The 15759-nt window shown below is 42.9% G+C and overlaps 2 protein-coding genes across 2 annotated transcripts; both read right to left on the minus strand.

The window, feature by feature from the left end:
* Window positions 1-1315: 1315 nt before the first annotated feature.
* LOC306696651 (creatine kinase M-type) lies at window positions 1316-6261 on the minus strand. The gene is made up of 9 exons (XM_079160311.1): window positions 6222-6261; window positions 5586-5632; window positions 5109-5307; window positions 4401-4558; window positions 3550-3682; window positions 3138-3294; window positions 2797-2920; window positions 2092-2284; window positions 1316-1729 (listed from the first exon to the last, which is right to left on the minus strand). The coding sequence occupies exons 1-9, from the start codon at window positions 6235-6237 to the stop codon at window positions 1569-1571; spliced, it is 1188 nt and encodes a 395-aa protein (XP_079016437.1). The 5' UTR covers window positions 6238-6261; the 3' UTR covers window positions 1316-1568.
* A 1099-nt stretch (window positions 6262-7360) lies between these two features.
* traf5 (Tnf receptor-associated factor 5) lies at window positions 7361-15431 on the minus strand. Its single transcript, XM_079160058.1, has 11 exons — window positions 15297-15431; window positions 13554-13845; window positions 13222-13285; window positions 12599-12700; window positions 11553-11717; window positions 11358-11435; window positions 10645-10719; window positions 10463-10555; window positions 9879-10016; window positions 8850-9015; window positions 7361-8674 (listed from the first exon to the last, which is right to left on the minus strand). The coding sequence occupies exons 2-11, from the start codon at window positions 13823-13825 to the stop codon at window positions 8088-8090; spliced, it is 1740 nt and encodes a 579-aa protein (XP_079016184.1). The 5' UTR covers window positions 13826-13845; window positions 15297-15431; the 3' UTR covers window positions 7361-8087.
* Between the last annotated feature and the right edge of the window lie 328 nt (window positions 15432-15759).

Below are 15759 nucleotides of genomic sequence, written 5' to 3' on the forward strand. Positions count from 1 at the left end.
TTGGTTTAGTGAATTCTCTGAACATCCACTGATGAAGTATTTAACTATTTATTCCCCTCAGCAAAGCTCCCAGTCAAATGGTACACTACTCAAACAAACACACATCCACACGCAATATTCATTATTGACCGGTTCAGTCTTCATGAAGACTTGATGGAAGAGCTGAACCTGGTCCAAGTGGGTTTCTTCTATAATGTGTACTTGTACATGTAATGTTCCTGCTGTACACCATTACAGATGTCAGTAATATCACCTGTTCAAATACTGACTCCAGGCAAGTCTAGGAGCAGACTCAAGGTAATTCAAAGACCGGAGTCCAGGGGAGTCCAGGACCAGACTCAAGGCCAGTCCGAGACCAGACTCCATGTGAGTCCAGGACCAGACTTCAGGCGAATCCAGGACCGGACTCCAAGAAAGTCCAGGATCAGACTCAATGTGAAGTACACACTGAAGGTTGTTCAAGTAAAACCTTTTGTTTTAAGATAAGAGTTTAGTCGTTTCTAAAGGTTTCCCTCAGTGTTTATAAGAGATGGAGCAGCAGTGGAAAATACATACAGAGTACATTTACTCAAGTACTGTACTTAAATACAATAACCCGATTATTTCCTACTTACTTGTATTCTTGCATCTCAGAGAGAAATGTTTAATTCTTTCCTCCAGTGAGTGAGCTGTGTGTCAGACAGGTGTCCCTTGTTCATGAACCTCTACAAATAACTAAATATTTCATTTATGTTGCAGTAATATGTGCTGACTATCTTAATGAATGCTCCCCAATTGGAAAAAGAAAAAGGGTTTTGTTTGTTTGTTTCCTTGGTAAACTGTAAAGTAGTAGAAACCCATTGAAAACATAATCGTTACCCAGCAGTGTTACCCAAGTAGTTAAAAGGAGCTCCAGCTTTCCCAGCTGCAACATGTAAGAGATGAACACATTAATGCGTCAATAATTAAAGTTGATTATTCTGAAACGGGACATTCTGCATAATGAATACTTCTACTTTTGGTATTTTAAGTATATTTTGAAGCTATTGCTATTGTACTTTGTAGTAAAATGTTGAATGCGGCACTTTAACTTGTAGTTCGAGTATTTCTACACTGTGGTATGAGACCAGCCTACTTTTACTAAAGTAAATGTTCTCAGTAACTTCTTCCATCATGAAGTGTTTTTAAGTTCCCTCTCCAAAGTCTGTCCATCGGTTACACCAAATTTAATGATCAGACAAAAACATGAGACACGTAAATGAAGAATTCAGCTGATTGTCTTGTTAGTTGTTGACGGATTGTTTGAATTGATTATTATAGCAACAGAGATTTGATATAATGGCATAATAATTCAATTTAATTCAATTGAATATAAATAAATGAAAGAAATACTCCTGTTAATTTAAAGATGGTGAATATATTTACAAACATCAAACTAACTCTTAAAGCTCTTGGATTCAAGCAGTAAACACCAACCAGACTCTTTATAATGTCCTAATTTAACATTGTTTGCTGTATGATGGAGCGAGTTTAACGCTTCCATCTGATTGGTCGGTCCATCTGTTCTCCTCCTGACTCCGGCCAATCGTCTACTTCTGTGTAGGAACGAGCTCATCGATGTCTCGGCCGCCCTCCAGCCTCTTCTCCATGGCGAGGAGCAGTTTGACCCCGTCCACCACCAGCTGGGTCAGCCCCACCTCGCTCGGGCCGAAGGTCGCCTCGTTGCTCACGCAGTACAGCGCCGGGGAATCTGGGAAATGGAAAGGCAAGTTTGAAACAAGAGCTGCTTTGACTTTGTGATTCAGGTCAGATGCCGCATGAAGCTATGAAGCATGTCAGATATCTTTGATACGAGTTTGTGTTAGTTGCTGCTCTTTGATCTTGAAAACATAAATAACTAGAGACCATCTTGTGCTCGGACTACACGCATCTTTGATGTTATTTGATCACAAAAACTTTATTGATCCAAGGCTGAATTTATGAGCCACCCAGCAGTATACCTATATATTAAATATTTTAAATCTAATTGTGTTAATTCTCTCTGATGCTTCTTAAGTCAGGCGAGGTTCGAGTTATGCGATGAGACACGAGTGTCAGGTTTGCCCTCGCTACCTGTCGTCGTGTGCATGCGGATCCTCAGTCTCTTCAGGACGTCCTGCAGGCGTTTGTGTCTGGGGAGGTGTTGCAGTCTGAGGTGGACTCTGATCCTCAGACCCGTCCCCACGTCGGCCGGAGAGCTGCTCACCCACCCCAGCTGCTGCTTCCAGGTGAACGGGTGTTTGAGCTCTCTGTAGAACTCCTCCAGCTGGGAACACAGAGGTCAGAGGTCAGAGGTCAGAGGCATAGATTTCTATCACAGGAACTTTGTCAAGAACGCAGAAACTCCTCTTAACTCTGGAGGACGGAAAGAAGTCCGACACCATAAACAGTATGAGGAGTATCAGGTAGTACTTTTAAAAGTCAGTTTTGTAGTATTTCCCTGGAGATTCGACAAAAACATGCTTTCTTTAAATGCATTAGTGCAAGATTTTGTTTGTCTGGATTAATTCCAGTCTGACCAGTTAGATGTCATCAGGTTACTTATATGGTTAAGGTAAGATTTAAGTCTGATATAGTTTTATAATTTATTAATTGTGGCTTATTATCTACCCTTAGTATAAACATCTGGAGGATGGGAGCAGATGTTGTAAACTTAAAACGTACTTATAACGTGTTGTAAACTTGGTGATGCTCAGAGCTCATGGTTGAAATCAAAAGTGTAGATAACAACACATTCATGAAACCGGCAATTTCCTGAGAATGAGACCCGTCTCTGACCTTCTGCAGGTTGATGCAGATGCATTTAAAGGCCTCGGCGACGTCGGCGTCGTCTCGTGTGCACACGAGTCTGAGGTGGTCCTCCATGTTGACCCAGACCACTAGGCTGCCGTCTTTACTCACCCTGCAACCAGGAATAATGTGATTTTACATGTTTGACAGGAGAATCGTGTTCCTGAAATGTTTCACTGATACTCTGAAGCATCACAGTGGCAGACTGGTTTCGTTCACACTGGTTCATAGCTAGTGTGACATTTGGATTTTAGGATTTTAGGATTTGAACCACTGGTGTCTCAGGTTCCAGTTACTGCTCACGTCACTTGGTACGAAACCAGACTGACCAGACTGCTCTGGAGTCGGGCCAGTCCCGGGCCACGCCGATACGGAGCTGAGAGGAGGACGGAGGGTCCAGGTTCAGCTCCCGCTGCTGCTCCTGGTCCAGCTCCTCCAGTAGGAGGAGTCGACCCGGCAGCTTCTCCTCCTCCAGCCGCTGTAGAGCTGTGAGGACAAGAGGGACACACTGGTGAACTGGCTACCAGCTTACTTTGACTCACACCAACTCACTCACAGTGATGCATATTCAGAAAAGTGGTCAAATTCTTTGGACCAGGCTGTCAGTGAACCCAAACTGTTCTTTGTGTGGGAAAACTAAATTTTTTTGTTGCAAATATCTTGACTCTGTCTGCATCCAGCCCTGAGCCCAGCTGAACCCGCTGAACCGCTAATCTACTCTGACACACAGACATGCAGTACCTCTCCTGGCCAGTGTGAGGAGCTGTCTGCGCTCTCCTCGGCTGCAGTGCGTCGGGAAGCAGAAGTCCTCGACGCCTCGAACAACACTCACCTCACAGCGTGCGGCATATGACCTGTCCAAGTCACAAGTGCCCTGCACACACACACACAGACGAGAACATTTCTGTGGAAACGTTACAGTTACAGTGGTCGCACGCGAAGCTAAAGTGCTAGCATTGAACAAATAAGTTGTTGAGCGTCATTTTCTAAAGCTTTTCTTCCAGACCTCTGTGAGCTCAAACGCTGGTTAACAGCAGGATGCTGGCCAGAAAACATCAGTTACATTAATAATGATAACATCATAAGTCAGACTTCTTTGTTACATGTTTTGTATTTTGGCCTGACGCCATCTTGGCTTTTTGTGTCAACATTAACTTTCATGAACTAGAACACTCTGTTAAAGAGTTAAAGATGGAAGAAGTAAACATGGACAACACCCAGACCGGACAACGCCGTGGTAGCAACCTGTCAATCACAGTAGCCCCGCCCTAAAGCATACTTTGGTTTATGGTCTATTTGACTCTAAATTAACCATAATTTACTAAATTAACATCATGCTGTATTGAAGAAGACTTTAACCTAGAAATTGAGACCATAAACCCATGTTTACAATGTTTACCGAGGTAATAAATCAAGTGATAAGTAGAGTCATTTTCTCATAGACTTCTATACAATCTGACTGTTATTTGTATCCAGAGAAGTCGCCCCCTGATGGACATTAGAGAGAATGCAAGTTTAAGGTACTTCAACATTCTCTTCACTTTTCAGACCCAGAGGTTCTCTCCTGGTGGTGACGTGGTCTGACCAGCTACCTTCAAGTTGTCGTAGTTGAAGTCGCCCTCTGGCGTCTGGCTGCTGATCTTGTGTTGGTGATGCGCCTCGATGACTCGATCGAAGAAGTCACAGAACAGGACGTAGCACTGAGCGTCGCCCGCGACGCAGCCCACAGATACAGGACTAGACCAATCACCTTCATACACAAACAGGACATTTACATTTACAAGACTTGCATTCGCAGTCCTCCCAGATCAAAGGAAAATGTGTTGACTTTGTGTTTCGAGAGTTTTTTTCACTTAAATACGGCCTGTTTCTTCTAGTGGCTATAAGAGGAACTGCAGGTTAACGCAACAGGAACAAAAATACACAAAATATTTTCCTCCATCCACCATTAATTTACATTTCTGAAATAACTGTTTAACTTTATCTTAAATGTATCTAAACGTAAAGCACAATGTTTCTTTACTGCCAAACATTAAAATAAAAGCTGTTATTTAAACACAGAATAAAACTCAACAGCAATAAAGTTAGTCATGTTAACACCGGTAATGTCAGTGAACACAGCATTAAAAACTGGACTATAAATTATGATCAGCTGAGAAACTGAAGTATATACGTATATCTGAAGTTTCTACTATCAAAATCATTACTGATTGGCTTTCTTCCATCACTTCTTCCTGATTTTAGTCTCGAGTGTGAGCCATCATCACGCTGATATCACTCTGACATCACGCTGACATCACCTGGTTCCTCGAGGCCCGGGCGGATGACGTCATCGAAGATGACTCCGCTGTGGGTGCAGCGGTGGAACTGCCGGTGGTACATGGCCGGTGTGAGGATCCGTCCCATCCAGGTGGAGTTCCTGCTCAGGTCAGGAAACTCCTCGTCAGGAGAAAATCTCCTCAGGTGGAACTGGGACATGGGGTCAGGGGGGACCAGACTCTGAACGCACAGGAAGTGGTTTTTAGATGAGACAGGAAGAGCTTTTATTCTAAAGGATGCCAACAATGTTGACTAATGTCTATTCTGGCATGTTTTGATTTAGTCACATGGAGTTGATCTTTTGTTTTGGAGTTGATCAAGATCAACTTAGTTGTGCAGTCAGATCTCACAAGCTCACTCAACGGCTGAGAGAATATTGATAATCGATTAATGATGCTTATCTTCAGTGTTAGCTAACTATGAAGGCATTACTATCTCACACTGTTACGAATGATTACCTCCAAAATCGGCCGGTATCTCGTCTCCATTGAAAAGGTAACCGGAGCTGCAACAAAAGCAAAATGTTGAACATATCATGGATTAAATGTATCAGTTCTCTGCTTTATATATTTATAATGTGAACTTTGACACATTTTTAGACAGTTGTTTGGTGGATGAGTCAATCCTACATGATCTTGAGATAAAAATAACATTTAAAAATAGCTTGTTTTTGTTTGCCTCTCTCTCTCTCTCACACTGATATGGTCAAATAACGCTCAAAAACTAAATAAAATAAATTGCTTGTGTGAAACCGATGATTGCAAAGACAAAAACCAATAATCATTTGAAAGAAATTGTTAATTACATTTTTTTAGTTGTCCTTTTTACATATTTGTATTCCATAATTCATCAAAGAAGATCCATATTTATATTTTTTGTTGAGATTAAACTCCAAACACTTTATCTAGTCTAAGAAAAAAACTGAGCCATTAAGGACTTCCAGAGGATACAAACAATCAACGATCATGCTGGTGTTATAACACAGAAGAGTCAGTCAGGCTCATCACTGCATCTGTTCAAAACAGTCACATCTAACTAGCTGTAACAGTGATTTACTGGGTGAAAAACACGGAGCATGCAGTGAAAACACTCACGTTTGACCTTCCACATGTCGTCAGCATGGCGGCCGTCAGCACAACAAAAGCTCTCAGAATAGTCGCGTTGGTCCTGAGCAGCGCATCCCTCAGCCTGCAGGAGTCCAGTTACAGTCCAATCAACGGCGGCCTTTTTATAACCGCATAGCGCTGCTGCTGCGCTCGACCGTCCATCAGTGGAGACAAGTACGACGTGTTTTCACCCCACGCCTGTCAAATGCTGCAGTCACACCCGATTCCACGTCTAGTTCAGTTTTCCTGCTTCTCTGGAGAGGAGAACTAATTCAAAATAAATCAACTTTATTACAATTGTCTCAAATATATATATGGAAGCCCATTTCTGCCACTGTAATGAAAAAAGTAAGATCCCGTAAGGCATTATAATGACAAACTTTCATCAAATGACTTAGTATCTCATAATTATGACTTATCATCTCATCATTATGTGATACTAAATCAAATTATGAGATACTAAGTCATAATTATGAGATACTAAAAATGTCAGAGTGAATATAAAGAATTAAAGTCCAAAGTGTTAGTGGTAGAGCAAAGTAATATCATATGATTGATATCAAACTAAAACCAACGAAGGGCTGTATCCCACTGTGTCTGAGAATACTTGAGATATTTTAGCACACAACTGCAAAATTGTCCCATGCATGTTCGTGCTAAAACAAAAACTAGATGGCTTTGAGCAAGTAATCCTCTTTCTCAAATCACTTTGCTACTTCTACCACTTTGTGGTACCTTGAAAACATACAGTTTAATTATGGACATACAATGGAATTTCAATTTTCCATTAGTCAAGGGGAAAATATGTTGTGTATTATATTGTTGTCAATTATAGTTCTCAGAAAGAAAGAAAGAAAGAAAGACAATTTGAATCATCAAAATTCTGAATCAGCAGGTTCAGAAAACGTAATCGGCCAATAAATATGAGATATAAGATATTTGATGGTAGTGTAGTGTGTTACGAGTGAGTGAATTCCACCCCGTACTCTTGTCATGAATAAGGTAATAGAGACCAGAAACAGTTTTTCTGCCGAAAGTCAGAGACGTCATGAAAAAGAATAAAGGAAACACACTTTACTTTTATTAACAGAAGACTTTATTTCTTCAGTTGCCTGATTAAACCCTGAGTCGTCTCTTTCACAGAAAGATGGAGTACCTCGTTCTCTTTACAGACACAACAATCTCCCTTCCTCTCTCTCCTTTACCTGAAGTATGAGTAAATTCCATCGATGCAGCAACACAGAGTCTTGCTTTTTGACCTGGCAGCCAATCAGAAACCAGATCTTCACATTTCATCTCCTGTTCAGCTCAATGAAATCACATCTGTCCGCTGAACAGACACTATTTTTGAGCAGACGGTTGCCGTAGAATCAAGATACCCAGAAGAATAACCAAACGGTAAAACTTGTCTGCAGTAGTTCAGTAGCTGCCACACAGAAAAATAAAAACAGCTGTCAGTTTATCATCATCTCCTGCCCCAAAGATTCATTATTAAGTTGAGATAATACACAGTGCTGATAACAATGTTGTTCTGAGCATCGTCTTCTTCTTCTGATTCTCAGAATTAAGACACATTTCAGTCCTGACCAATACTTAACTGTTTCTGCAGATAATTACATCTTGATCTCAGGACGACAGACATAAATAACTTGATTTAAGCTCCAAGTGTCAGATAGTTAAGTCGTGACCTCAAGATGAGGTGCATTAAATAATACTGAGTGACCACAGTCGGACCTCCATCAAAGAATCCCTGAGATGATCCTAAAGCTTAAAGGAAAAACTGTCACAAAGAAAGACAATACTTCCCTAAATATCAAACTATGCCTTTGAAGTTTTAAGTTAGAGACCAGAAGCCTACAGTGGGTCTAAACCTGCCATGTCCACCTTCACTTTGACAAACAGTGTGTCGTCTTTCACAAACGCAGCGTTTTGAGGAGTTTCTAGCTTGTTGAGGGGAAGGAAGCAAGAAAATCCAACAGCGACGTTGCAGGCGGACTCGGCGGCGGGTCGCTGGAAGCTTTTGGACGTCGGGTCGGGTCTGAAGCTGAGACTCCGGTGGTTAACGGCACCGCTTTGATCCAGAACAGACAGGGACACGGTCTGTCTGAAAGGCCACGGCAGCAGAGCGTCGAAGTCTCCCGGCATCAGGACGACGTAAAGGGACAGGTGGGTCCCTCTTCCCTCCCCGTCCCCGTTCAGATAGACCTTGGAGGCCATTTTGTAGCCGCAGGTTCCGGTGTGGAACGGCACGCTGCTCAGGCAGGGCTGCTGACCGTTGACCTCGGCCTCCCTCCGGCTCCTGAAGTCCTCGATCTTCCAGATCAGCTTGCCGTCGTAGGACGTCACCTGGAGCTCCTGCAGGTGCCGCTCGTTTCTACAGAGCTGAGCGGCGTGGAGATCCAGGAGACCCGAGTGATGCTTCAGATTCTCCTCCAAAGCTCCTGGAAGGAGAACGTAACGAGTAAGTTCTGACCCTCGAAGCATACTGGACTGTAAACTGCATCTGCAACAGGAACCATCTGATTCTGGGGTGAGCAGGGACATCAAATCCACCGTTTTTCACTGAACTGCACCTTTTAAAAACATTCTGTGCAGGTTAATTTCCGGTTGTCTTACCCAGGTGCTCTCTGAGGGCCTCGGCCGCCGACACTTCCTGGATCACAGCATCCAGAGACTTCCTGAGCTCCTCCAGCTCCTCCAGACCAGGGCCGAGTCCCCGAGACACCTGCTGGACGTCCAGCTGGACGGTGGACAGGACGTCCTCCTGCCTGCTCAGCGTCCTCTAACCAGACAGACAGACAGGTGACACGGTTTAACGGTGATGCTCTGACACTTAACAGGATCCTCCAGTAAATCCTTCTTTGTCCTGATTCGCAAAAACTCCAGAACGCTTTATATTTTTACGTGTTGTGGTGTGTTATGCCAGTAGCAGCTAATGTAGCCTGTCGCCTGTAAAGGACACAAGCAGCGGGCTACAAAGGTCTGGTTTCACTTATTTCTAACTCCAAACCTCCAGATCTTTTTTCATTTTCAAACTCTTTAGCTGCAGTCGACGCTAACTTGGAGAAAACTGGTCCAAGTTCCTCTTTAAAGGCAGGGTTGGTAATCTGCAGAAACTAGCAAGAGTACGCTTAAGTTAATAAAAGATCCAACCTAAAAACCCAGCCCAGTGTTGCCAACTCTAGCAGCATTTGCTCCAAAAGTCATCGAAAGTTGTCAAGTCATCAACATTGACAGCCCGTCCTATCAGGCCTCCTTCCAAAGCCACTCCCCCAAATTATTATGATGCACCTAAACAACGAAAAACGCTGTTGTTGGTACTCACAGCTGAAAATGATTGGACGGGGGCTTATTACAGTCCTGAAACACCAGGTTGTTTGATCAAAAATGTTTTTGATGACGATTACCTACCCCGCCTTTAATCGTCATCTCTCCTCTATGGCTCCACACTCCTCTGCTTGTTGTTTGTACATCTTTTATTCTATGTTTTTCTTCACACACACACTGTAGTTTATTTTGATTCAATCACACACACACACACACACCGTCCTGCTGCCACAAATACTCACTAGAGCATCAAATGTGGATTAATCCACCGATGAAAATAGTCCCCGACGGGATGTAAGAATCAAGCTGTGTGTTAACCTGAGCTGCAGAGACGATGTGTTCGCGGCTGTTCTGTTTCAGCAGCGGCCTGATTTTCTTCTGCAGACCTGCGAGCAGCAAACTGTCCGTCTCGACCTCCGGCTGCATCAGCAGCGCCTCCTCCTGGAGAACCTCCACCTGACCGAGGAGACAAAAGTGAAATCTGAGCCGATCAAAGTTCTCCAGCATGTTTAATGGAAATACGATAATTATTAAGTTCATATTTATGAAATAAGAAGGAGTTATAAAGGATGGATGGATGATATTTCGGAAGAAATCTCATCATGAGCGTGACGTGAAACTGGATCAGACCACATAGAAATAGACACGATAACAAACTGTGAAGAATACATAAATGAACATCTACGAACCACACAGAGACGCACTGAAAAATATCCTGCGACTTAAAACCACCGACTCTTTTCTGGCCTTCATTGAAGAAAAGTCATTGATCGAGTCGTCACTCTAGGACATTTAATCAGACAATTTACAAAATTGCTGGGAACGCACACTTCTCCTTCTAACGAACATACTAATCAACGCCAGGTACAGGTTATGTTTTAGGTTTTGTTTGTTGGACGTACCTGTTGCTCCAGGTGGGTGTTGCTCCTCAGGACCAGCAGCATGTGATGATTGACAGCGGCGTCCTCGTGCAGCTTCACTCTCCCTCTCTTATCCTGCAGGACACAACAGGGTTGTCGTCAGGCTCTCCCGTCTCGTGTTGCACTGTGGCGGGTGTTTCGCTGCGTCGTCGGGTGAAACTCACCTGCACGGAGCAGCCGAACCTCTTGTAAGAACAGTCGACGTGAAGCTCAGGACACGACTCTCTGTGTTCTGTCAGCTGGAAGACGACAGGGAGGAGACGCTCACACAGATGTTAACGTGTTCATTTTTACGAGAGGGCTTTGTGGAATACTTGATTCTGATCGTTATCACACTATCCAGCTGTCTGCAGGTGGTGGTAATGCTTCAATTTGCTACCAAAGGCAGTGAAGAAGAAGACTGTCAGCTAGTCGCAGGTGAGAGTAAACAATTCTGGTTCCAAAATGTTGCAAATGTTTCATGAATAATGATTTAAGAGCTCAAGATTCACACGGTGAGTCGTGCTTCCCAGGAAACTTCAGGGAAGCACTTTAATGTTAAGTTAAAGGGTTACATGGTACTTTCGTGTGTGTGTTTTTTAACTCTTCTGTAGGATGTAATAGAGTGAATTCAAAGCTGGACTTGAGTCAGACCTGTCCGACAATAAAGTCGTTCTTTATACTAACAAGTGTTGGTGGAGTTTTGACCGCTTCATCCTCGACTGAATTCCACATCTCTGTCTTTAATCACTGACTGTACCTGAGTTGTCAGCTGTGAGATAGACATGTGTGAGATGTGTTCATAGAAAGCCAACCGCTAAGCTAATTAGTTATATTGATGTGCAGAGAGATCAGCCGAGAGGTCTTATCTACAGGTTTAAGATGTGAATGAGCTCACCTTGTGTCTGGGAACCTTCAGGGAGCAGCTGTTGGGACAGTCCACCTCCACCTCCGGACAGGAGCTCTGCACATGATCCTACAGAACAACGAGTGGCCACAATCAGCATCCGCAGTATTTATATTTCATTATATATATATATATACATATATATTTCATTTACAACGGCGCCACACCGCCCGGACATGACTTGACCTGGATGAAGCTGAGTCTCTGCGGTTGCTGGCAGTGCGGGCAGGGCTCCATGCGGTGAGGACAGGCGTCGGCCAGGTGTTCCTGCAGGTATCTCCTCTGTAGCGCCGCCCTGCAGCCCGGATTGCAGCACTGCAGCTGCTCATACTGACACAACCTCAGGTGCTCCTGCAAAGGACGAAGTGACGGAAGATTTTTTTTTTAAAGTAGCGTCGCAGAGCTTCATGAGACTAGAGGTGCGATACATCGATTAGGATATTAGATGGTGTAGTAAATTCCTCTCGCGTTAAAGGTTCTTTGCAGTAGAAAATACGGACAGTGTGTCCTCTGAGGGAGTGATGACTTCAGAGCTAAACATCAGCTCTGTACATCAAGTAGCAACATCTGGGTCTCAAAAGTGAAGCCATTTCACTTACTTTCTTAATTTAATTATCTCTACTGACCATCAGGGGGCGACTCCTCTGGTTGCAAAAAGAAGTCTGATTGTATAGAAGTCTATGAGAAAATGACTCTACTTCTCCCTTGATTTATTACCTCAGTAAACATTGTAAACATGAGTTTATGGTCTCAATCTCTAGTTTCAAGTCTTCTTCAATACAGAATGTTGTTCATTTTGTAAATTCTGGTCCATTTAGAGTAAAATACAACATAAACCAGAGTATTATTTAGGGCGTGGCTACCTTGTGATTGACAGGTTGCTACCACGGCGTTGTCTGATCTAGGAGTTGTGCGTGTGTTCGTATTGGAACTTTAACCCTTTCACAGTGTGTTTTCAGTTTAAGACAGTTAATTAGTAACTTTCTGGGCGCCTACAAATGTCTTATTCCGCATTTGGTTGTACTCAGCTCCACCCTCTCGTGTCAATTCTGGTTGCAAAAAGAAAAAGACGCCGACGACCAAATTGCCAAACTCAAGGCTTCGAAACTCAAAACCGTAGTCCACAAACAAATGGGTGACCACACAGTGACTACATCCACTTCTTATATACAGTCCGTGATGATGATCGGTTAAACTTGAGTTAGACTGAACTCTTTGTGTATAAATTCTACCTGCAGGTGGCGTAACGTGACCACAGAGGTGCATGCCGGGGAGTTGGTGCAGTACACTTCTAAACCGGAGATTTCTCGTTTGCAGCAGTTGTCCTGGAAAACCTGCAGGTAGAAAACTGTTGATTAGTATTTGGACACAATTGAAATGTTGACCTAATGATGGTGCTAGATGAAAAGTCACAGGATCTTACAGGATTGTTAAGTTATTACAATTTATCCTAAAGGGGAACGTCAATGACTGAACCTCAATTCATCCCAAACCATCCAACACATGTTGAGATACTTTAGTCTGGACCAAAGATAGACAGACAGGCTGCTGACCACAAACATGTAAAACGTTCTCATTAGCTAGCGTTTGCAACAGTAATTTCACAATCCAGTATCTCCAGTGTTTCATACAATCAGGGATATTTCATGAGATTTATGAATGCCTAAACCTAAGGAGATTTCTGAAAGACAACACTCCTCATGAATGAACATGTTACTCTGTAACTGCTGGATGTGGAAAATAAGCTTGCTGACAAGTGCAACTTAAAACGTGATGATGTCACAAGTTCCTCTACCTGTGACTAAAATACTTAATAATGAGGTGAACTGTGTGAATGTGTGACTGTGCAGCTGACCTCAGTCGGCGTGATCGCAGCTCCGTCCACCGGACAAACTGGACCGGACGGCGGTGAACTCCCCCTGAAACACAAAGCAGGCTGGTGTTCATACCGAGACACCGCAGACGGAGAGAAAGCATTCAGAGCGATCTGTCGGACTCTAAACACATCTACGAGTACCGGGAACGCTGAACGTACAGGGCGCAAACATTTAGTTTGCTATGCAAATGGATGGAATGAAATCACAGATCCGTTGGAGATTTAAATTATAACTTGAAACTTAAATTAAAGGCGATAATTTAACATGAATAATGCAGAAAGTTTGTCTAGTGTGATTGTTATTGGCTCACAGCAGTCCTTGGAGGCAGAGGAAGCAGTAGATGTGTCCACAGGAGTTCTGCTGAGGGTTGAGCACGACTCCTCTGCAGATGGGACAAACAAACTCCTCCCTCAGCGTCAACACAAACTTCAGCGAGTGCTGGATGGAGGACAGCTCTGACTCCCAGGAGCTCATCTTGGACTCCCCGGACCCCAGCCTCGACTCCTCGGACCTCCTTGCGACGTCCTCAGACGGCAGGCTGGACTCCTTGTATCCTCCCAGCTTTGGGTCTGGTGTCGCCATGAGTCTGCAGGAGGCGCAGGCTGAACAGATCACACAGGTGATGTTAAAGACTCCATGATACATTTTTAGGTTAGATGTTTTTCCACCTCTCGTTACTGAGCTGTTCCCACGACAAGTGGATGAATCTGGACTGATGGCTAAAAGTAATTGCAGTTCTGCACCAGACTGTAGTGAAATCAGATCATTTAAATCTGAATTAACGACCTAAAGGATGGCTGGAGGTATGTCGTGATGTCCTCCACTCGAACAAAAACACACTGTGGTTTGTTGTGTTTACTTTGTTTGGATTGAAAGACTTACACTACGGGTAAGAGGAAAAATATGTATTCTGATTTTTGGGGTGAACTGTTGAACATTTAAGGTCAAAGAACGTTTGGGGTGAACTGTCCCTTTAAGGTCAAACAACGTTTGGGGTGAACTGTCCCTTTAAGAGCAAAGTGACACAAACTTTCTTACTATTACTTTAGATTTCTTCTTTGCATGCTTTGAATATTCAAACTTGCTCCAAACGAGCTCTCTGAGGGTTTAGTCGTCCGCATTTTGCAAGCAAGATCTGCAGGCACTACTACAAAATAATATTAACACAAATCTTCTGCATGTTTTAGGGTAAAATAAATTAATTTAATCTGTTTCAAATTTACATATAGGCTAAAATCCTGATATAAAAATATATTATAATGAACCATGCATCACAAATAAAGCATGTATTGCTCTTTGGAAAGATGGACTTTTTTTTCTTCTTATCATAAAGTTACTTTCATATCGAGAACAATTAAAGTAAGAGTTCCCGCATTACTCACACAGCTGTTCATATCTATATTTTTATTGGACTGATGTGGACATATCCTCAGACGTCACGTGTCCACTACCATGTGTGGGACAAAGTCATCATTTACTAAAGTAGAAGTAGAATTACGTTTAAAAATAAGTTAAATTAAAAACATTATTCCAGCAGAAGCATCTAAGTGCAAAAGAAGATTAAAAAAAACATGCTAAACAAAAGTAAAGGTAGTTGACTGATCAGCATGACTGCTGTCAATGCCTTCACACGTGCTGATGACACGCGCGCGCGGTAAGTTATTTCCTTATAATAATAGTGACCATCATCCTCATCATCATAATCATCCTCATCAGAGCGATATAAATGAATAGATTCAGTAAAACGTAATGGAAGTGAGAGTTTCAGTGTGTTTGAATGAGTTCAGGCTGCAGGGGAATCCCCGCTGCTGCTGCTGCTGCTGCTGCTGCTGGAGCCGCTCTCCTCGTTCAAATTCAACTTTAAACTGACCTTAGAACTGTTTCACTGCTGCCGAGTCACTAAAACAATAAAATGACGTTTCAAACATTTCGACCTTGACCCTCTGATCCGCTTTAAACTCCCTGATGTTGATCACCGGAGCTGCTTTACTTTCACTTTCCGCAACATCAACCGTCCGGACTGAAGTCAGGTTTGGTGCATTTTTTTTCTTACCTCAGCCTGAGAAATCCCACCGAAGTCCCTGAAGGCGCCTCCACACTGCAGTCTGTCGGTCACAGCGGATCGATATTACTGATTAGAATCGATTATCTGCGGTCCGAACGCGGCAGCTGCAGCGGAAGAGGAAACTATAACAGCAGGAAGTGAGTTAGCATCAACAACCTGCTGTTATTACTACTGAGTGAACGCAATTACTCAAGAACATGTTGTAAAATATCGGTATAATATACTCTGTTGCAAGTAAAAGTACTAGATTCAAAATGTACTCAAGTAAAAGTATTAAAGCATGTACATAACATGCATTGTTACAGGTAAGAGTACTGCATTCTTCATGTTACTGAAGTAAAAGTACAAAAGTAAAAGTGCATTTTTCAGAATGGCCCATTTAAGAATAATATATCCTAGGTTACTGTATATATTATTTATTTATGCATTAATGATGCAGTCATGTGTTCAT

This window comes from Pholis gunnellus (assembly GCF_910591455.1).
Source record: "Pholis gunnellus genome assembly, chromosome: 5".
Taxonomy (NCBI): domain Eukaryota; kingdom Metazoa; phylum Chordata; class Actinopteri; order Perciformes; family Pholidae; genus Pholis; species Pholis gunnellus.

Coding starts and splice junctions, on each gene's coding strand:
- traf5 (XM_079160058.1), bottom strand. CDS start 13,825: ATGGCGACACCAGACCCAAAGCTGGGAGGATACAAGGAGTCCAGCCTG. Junction 12,701..13,221: donor CTGCGATCACGCCGACTGAG/GTCAGCTGCACA, acceptor TTCTACCTGCAG/GTTTTCCAGGACAACTGCTG. Junction 11,436..11,552: donor AGAGACTCAGCTTCATCCAG/GTCAAGTCATGT, acceptor GTTGTTCTGTAG/GATCATGTGCAGAGCTCCTG.
- LOC306696651 (XM_079160311.1), bottom strand. Junction 3,295..3,549: donor CCTCACACTGGCCAGGAGAG/GTACTGCATGTC, acceptor TTGTCCTCACAG/CTCTACAGCGGCTGGAGGAG. Junction 2,921..3,137: donor CCCGACTCCAGAGCAGTCTG/GTCAGTCTGGTT, acceptor TCCTGGTTGCAG/GGTGAGTAAAGACGGCAGCC.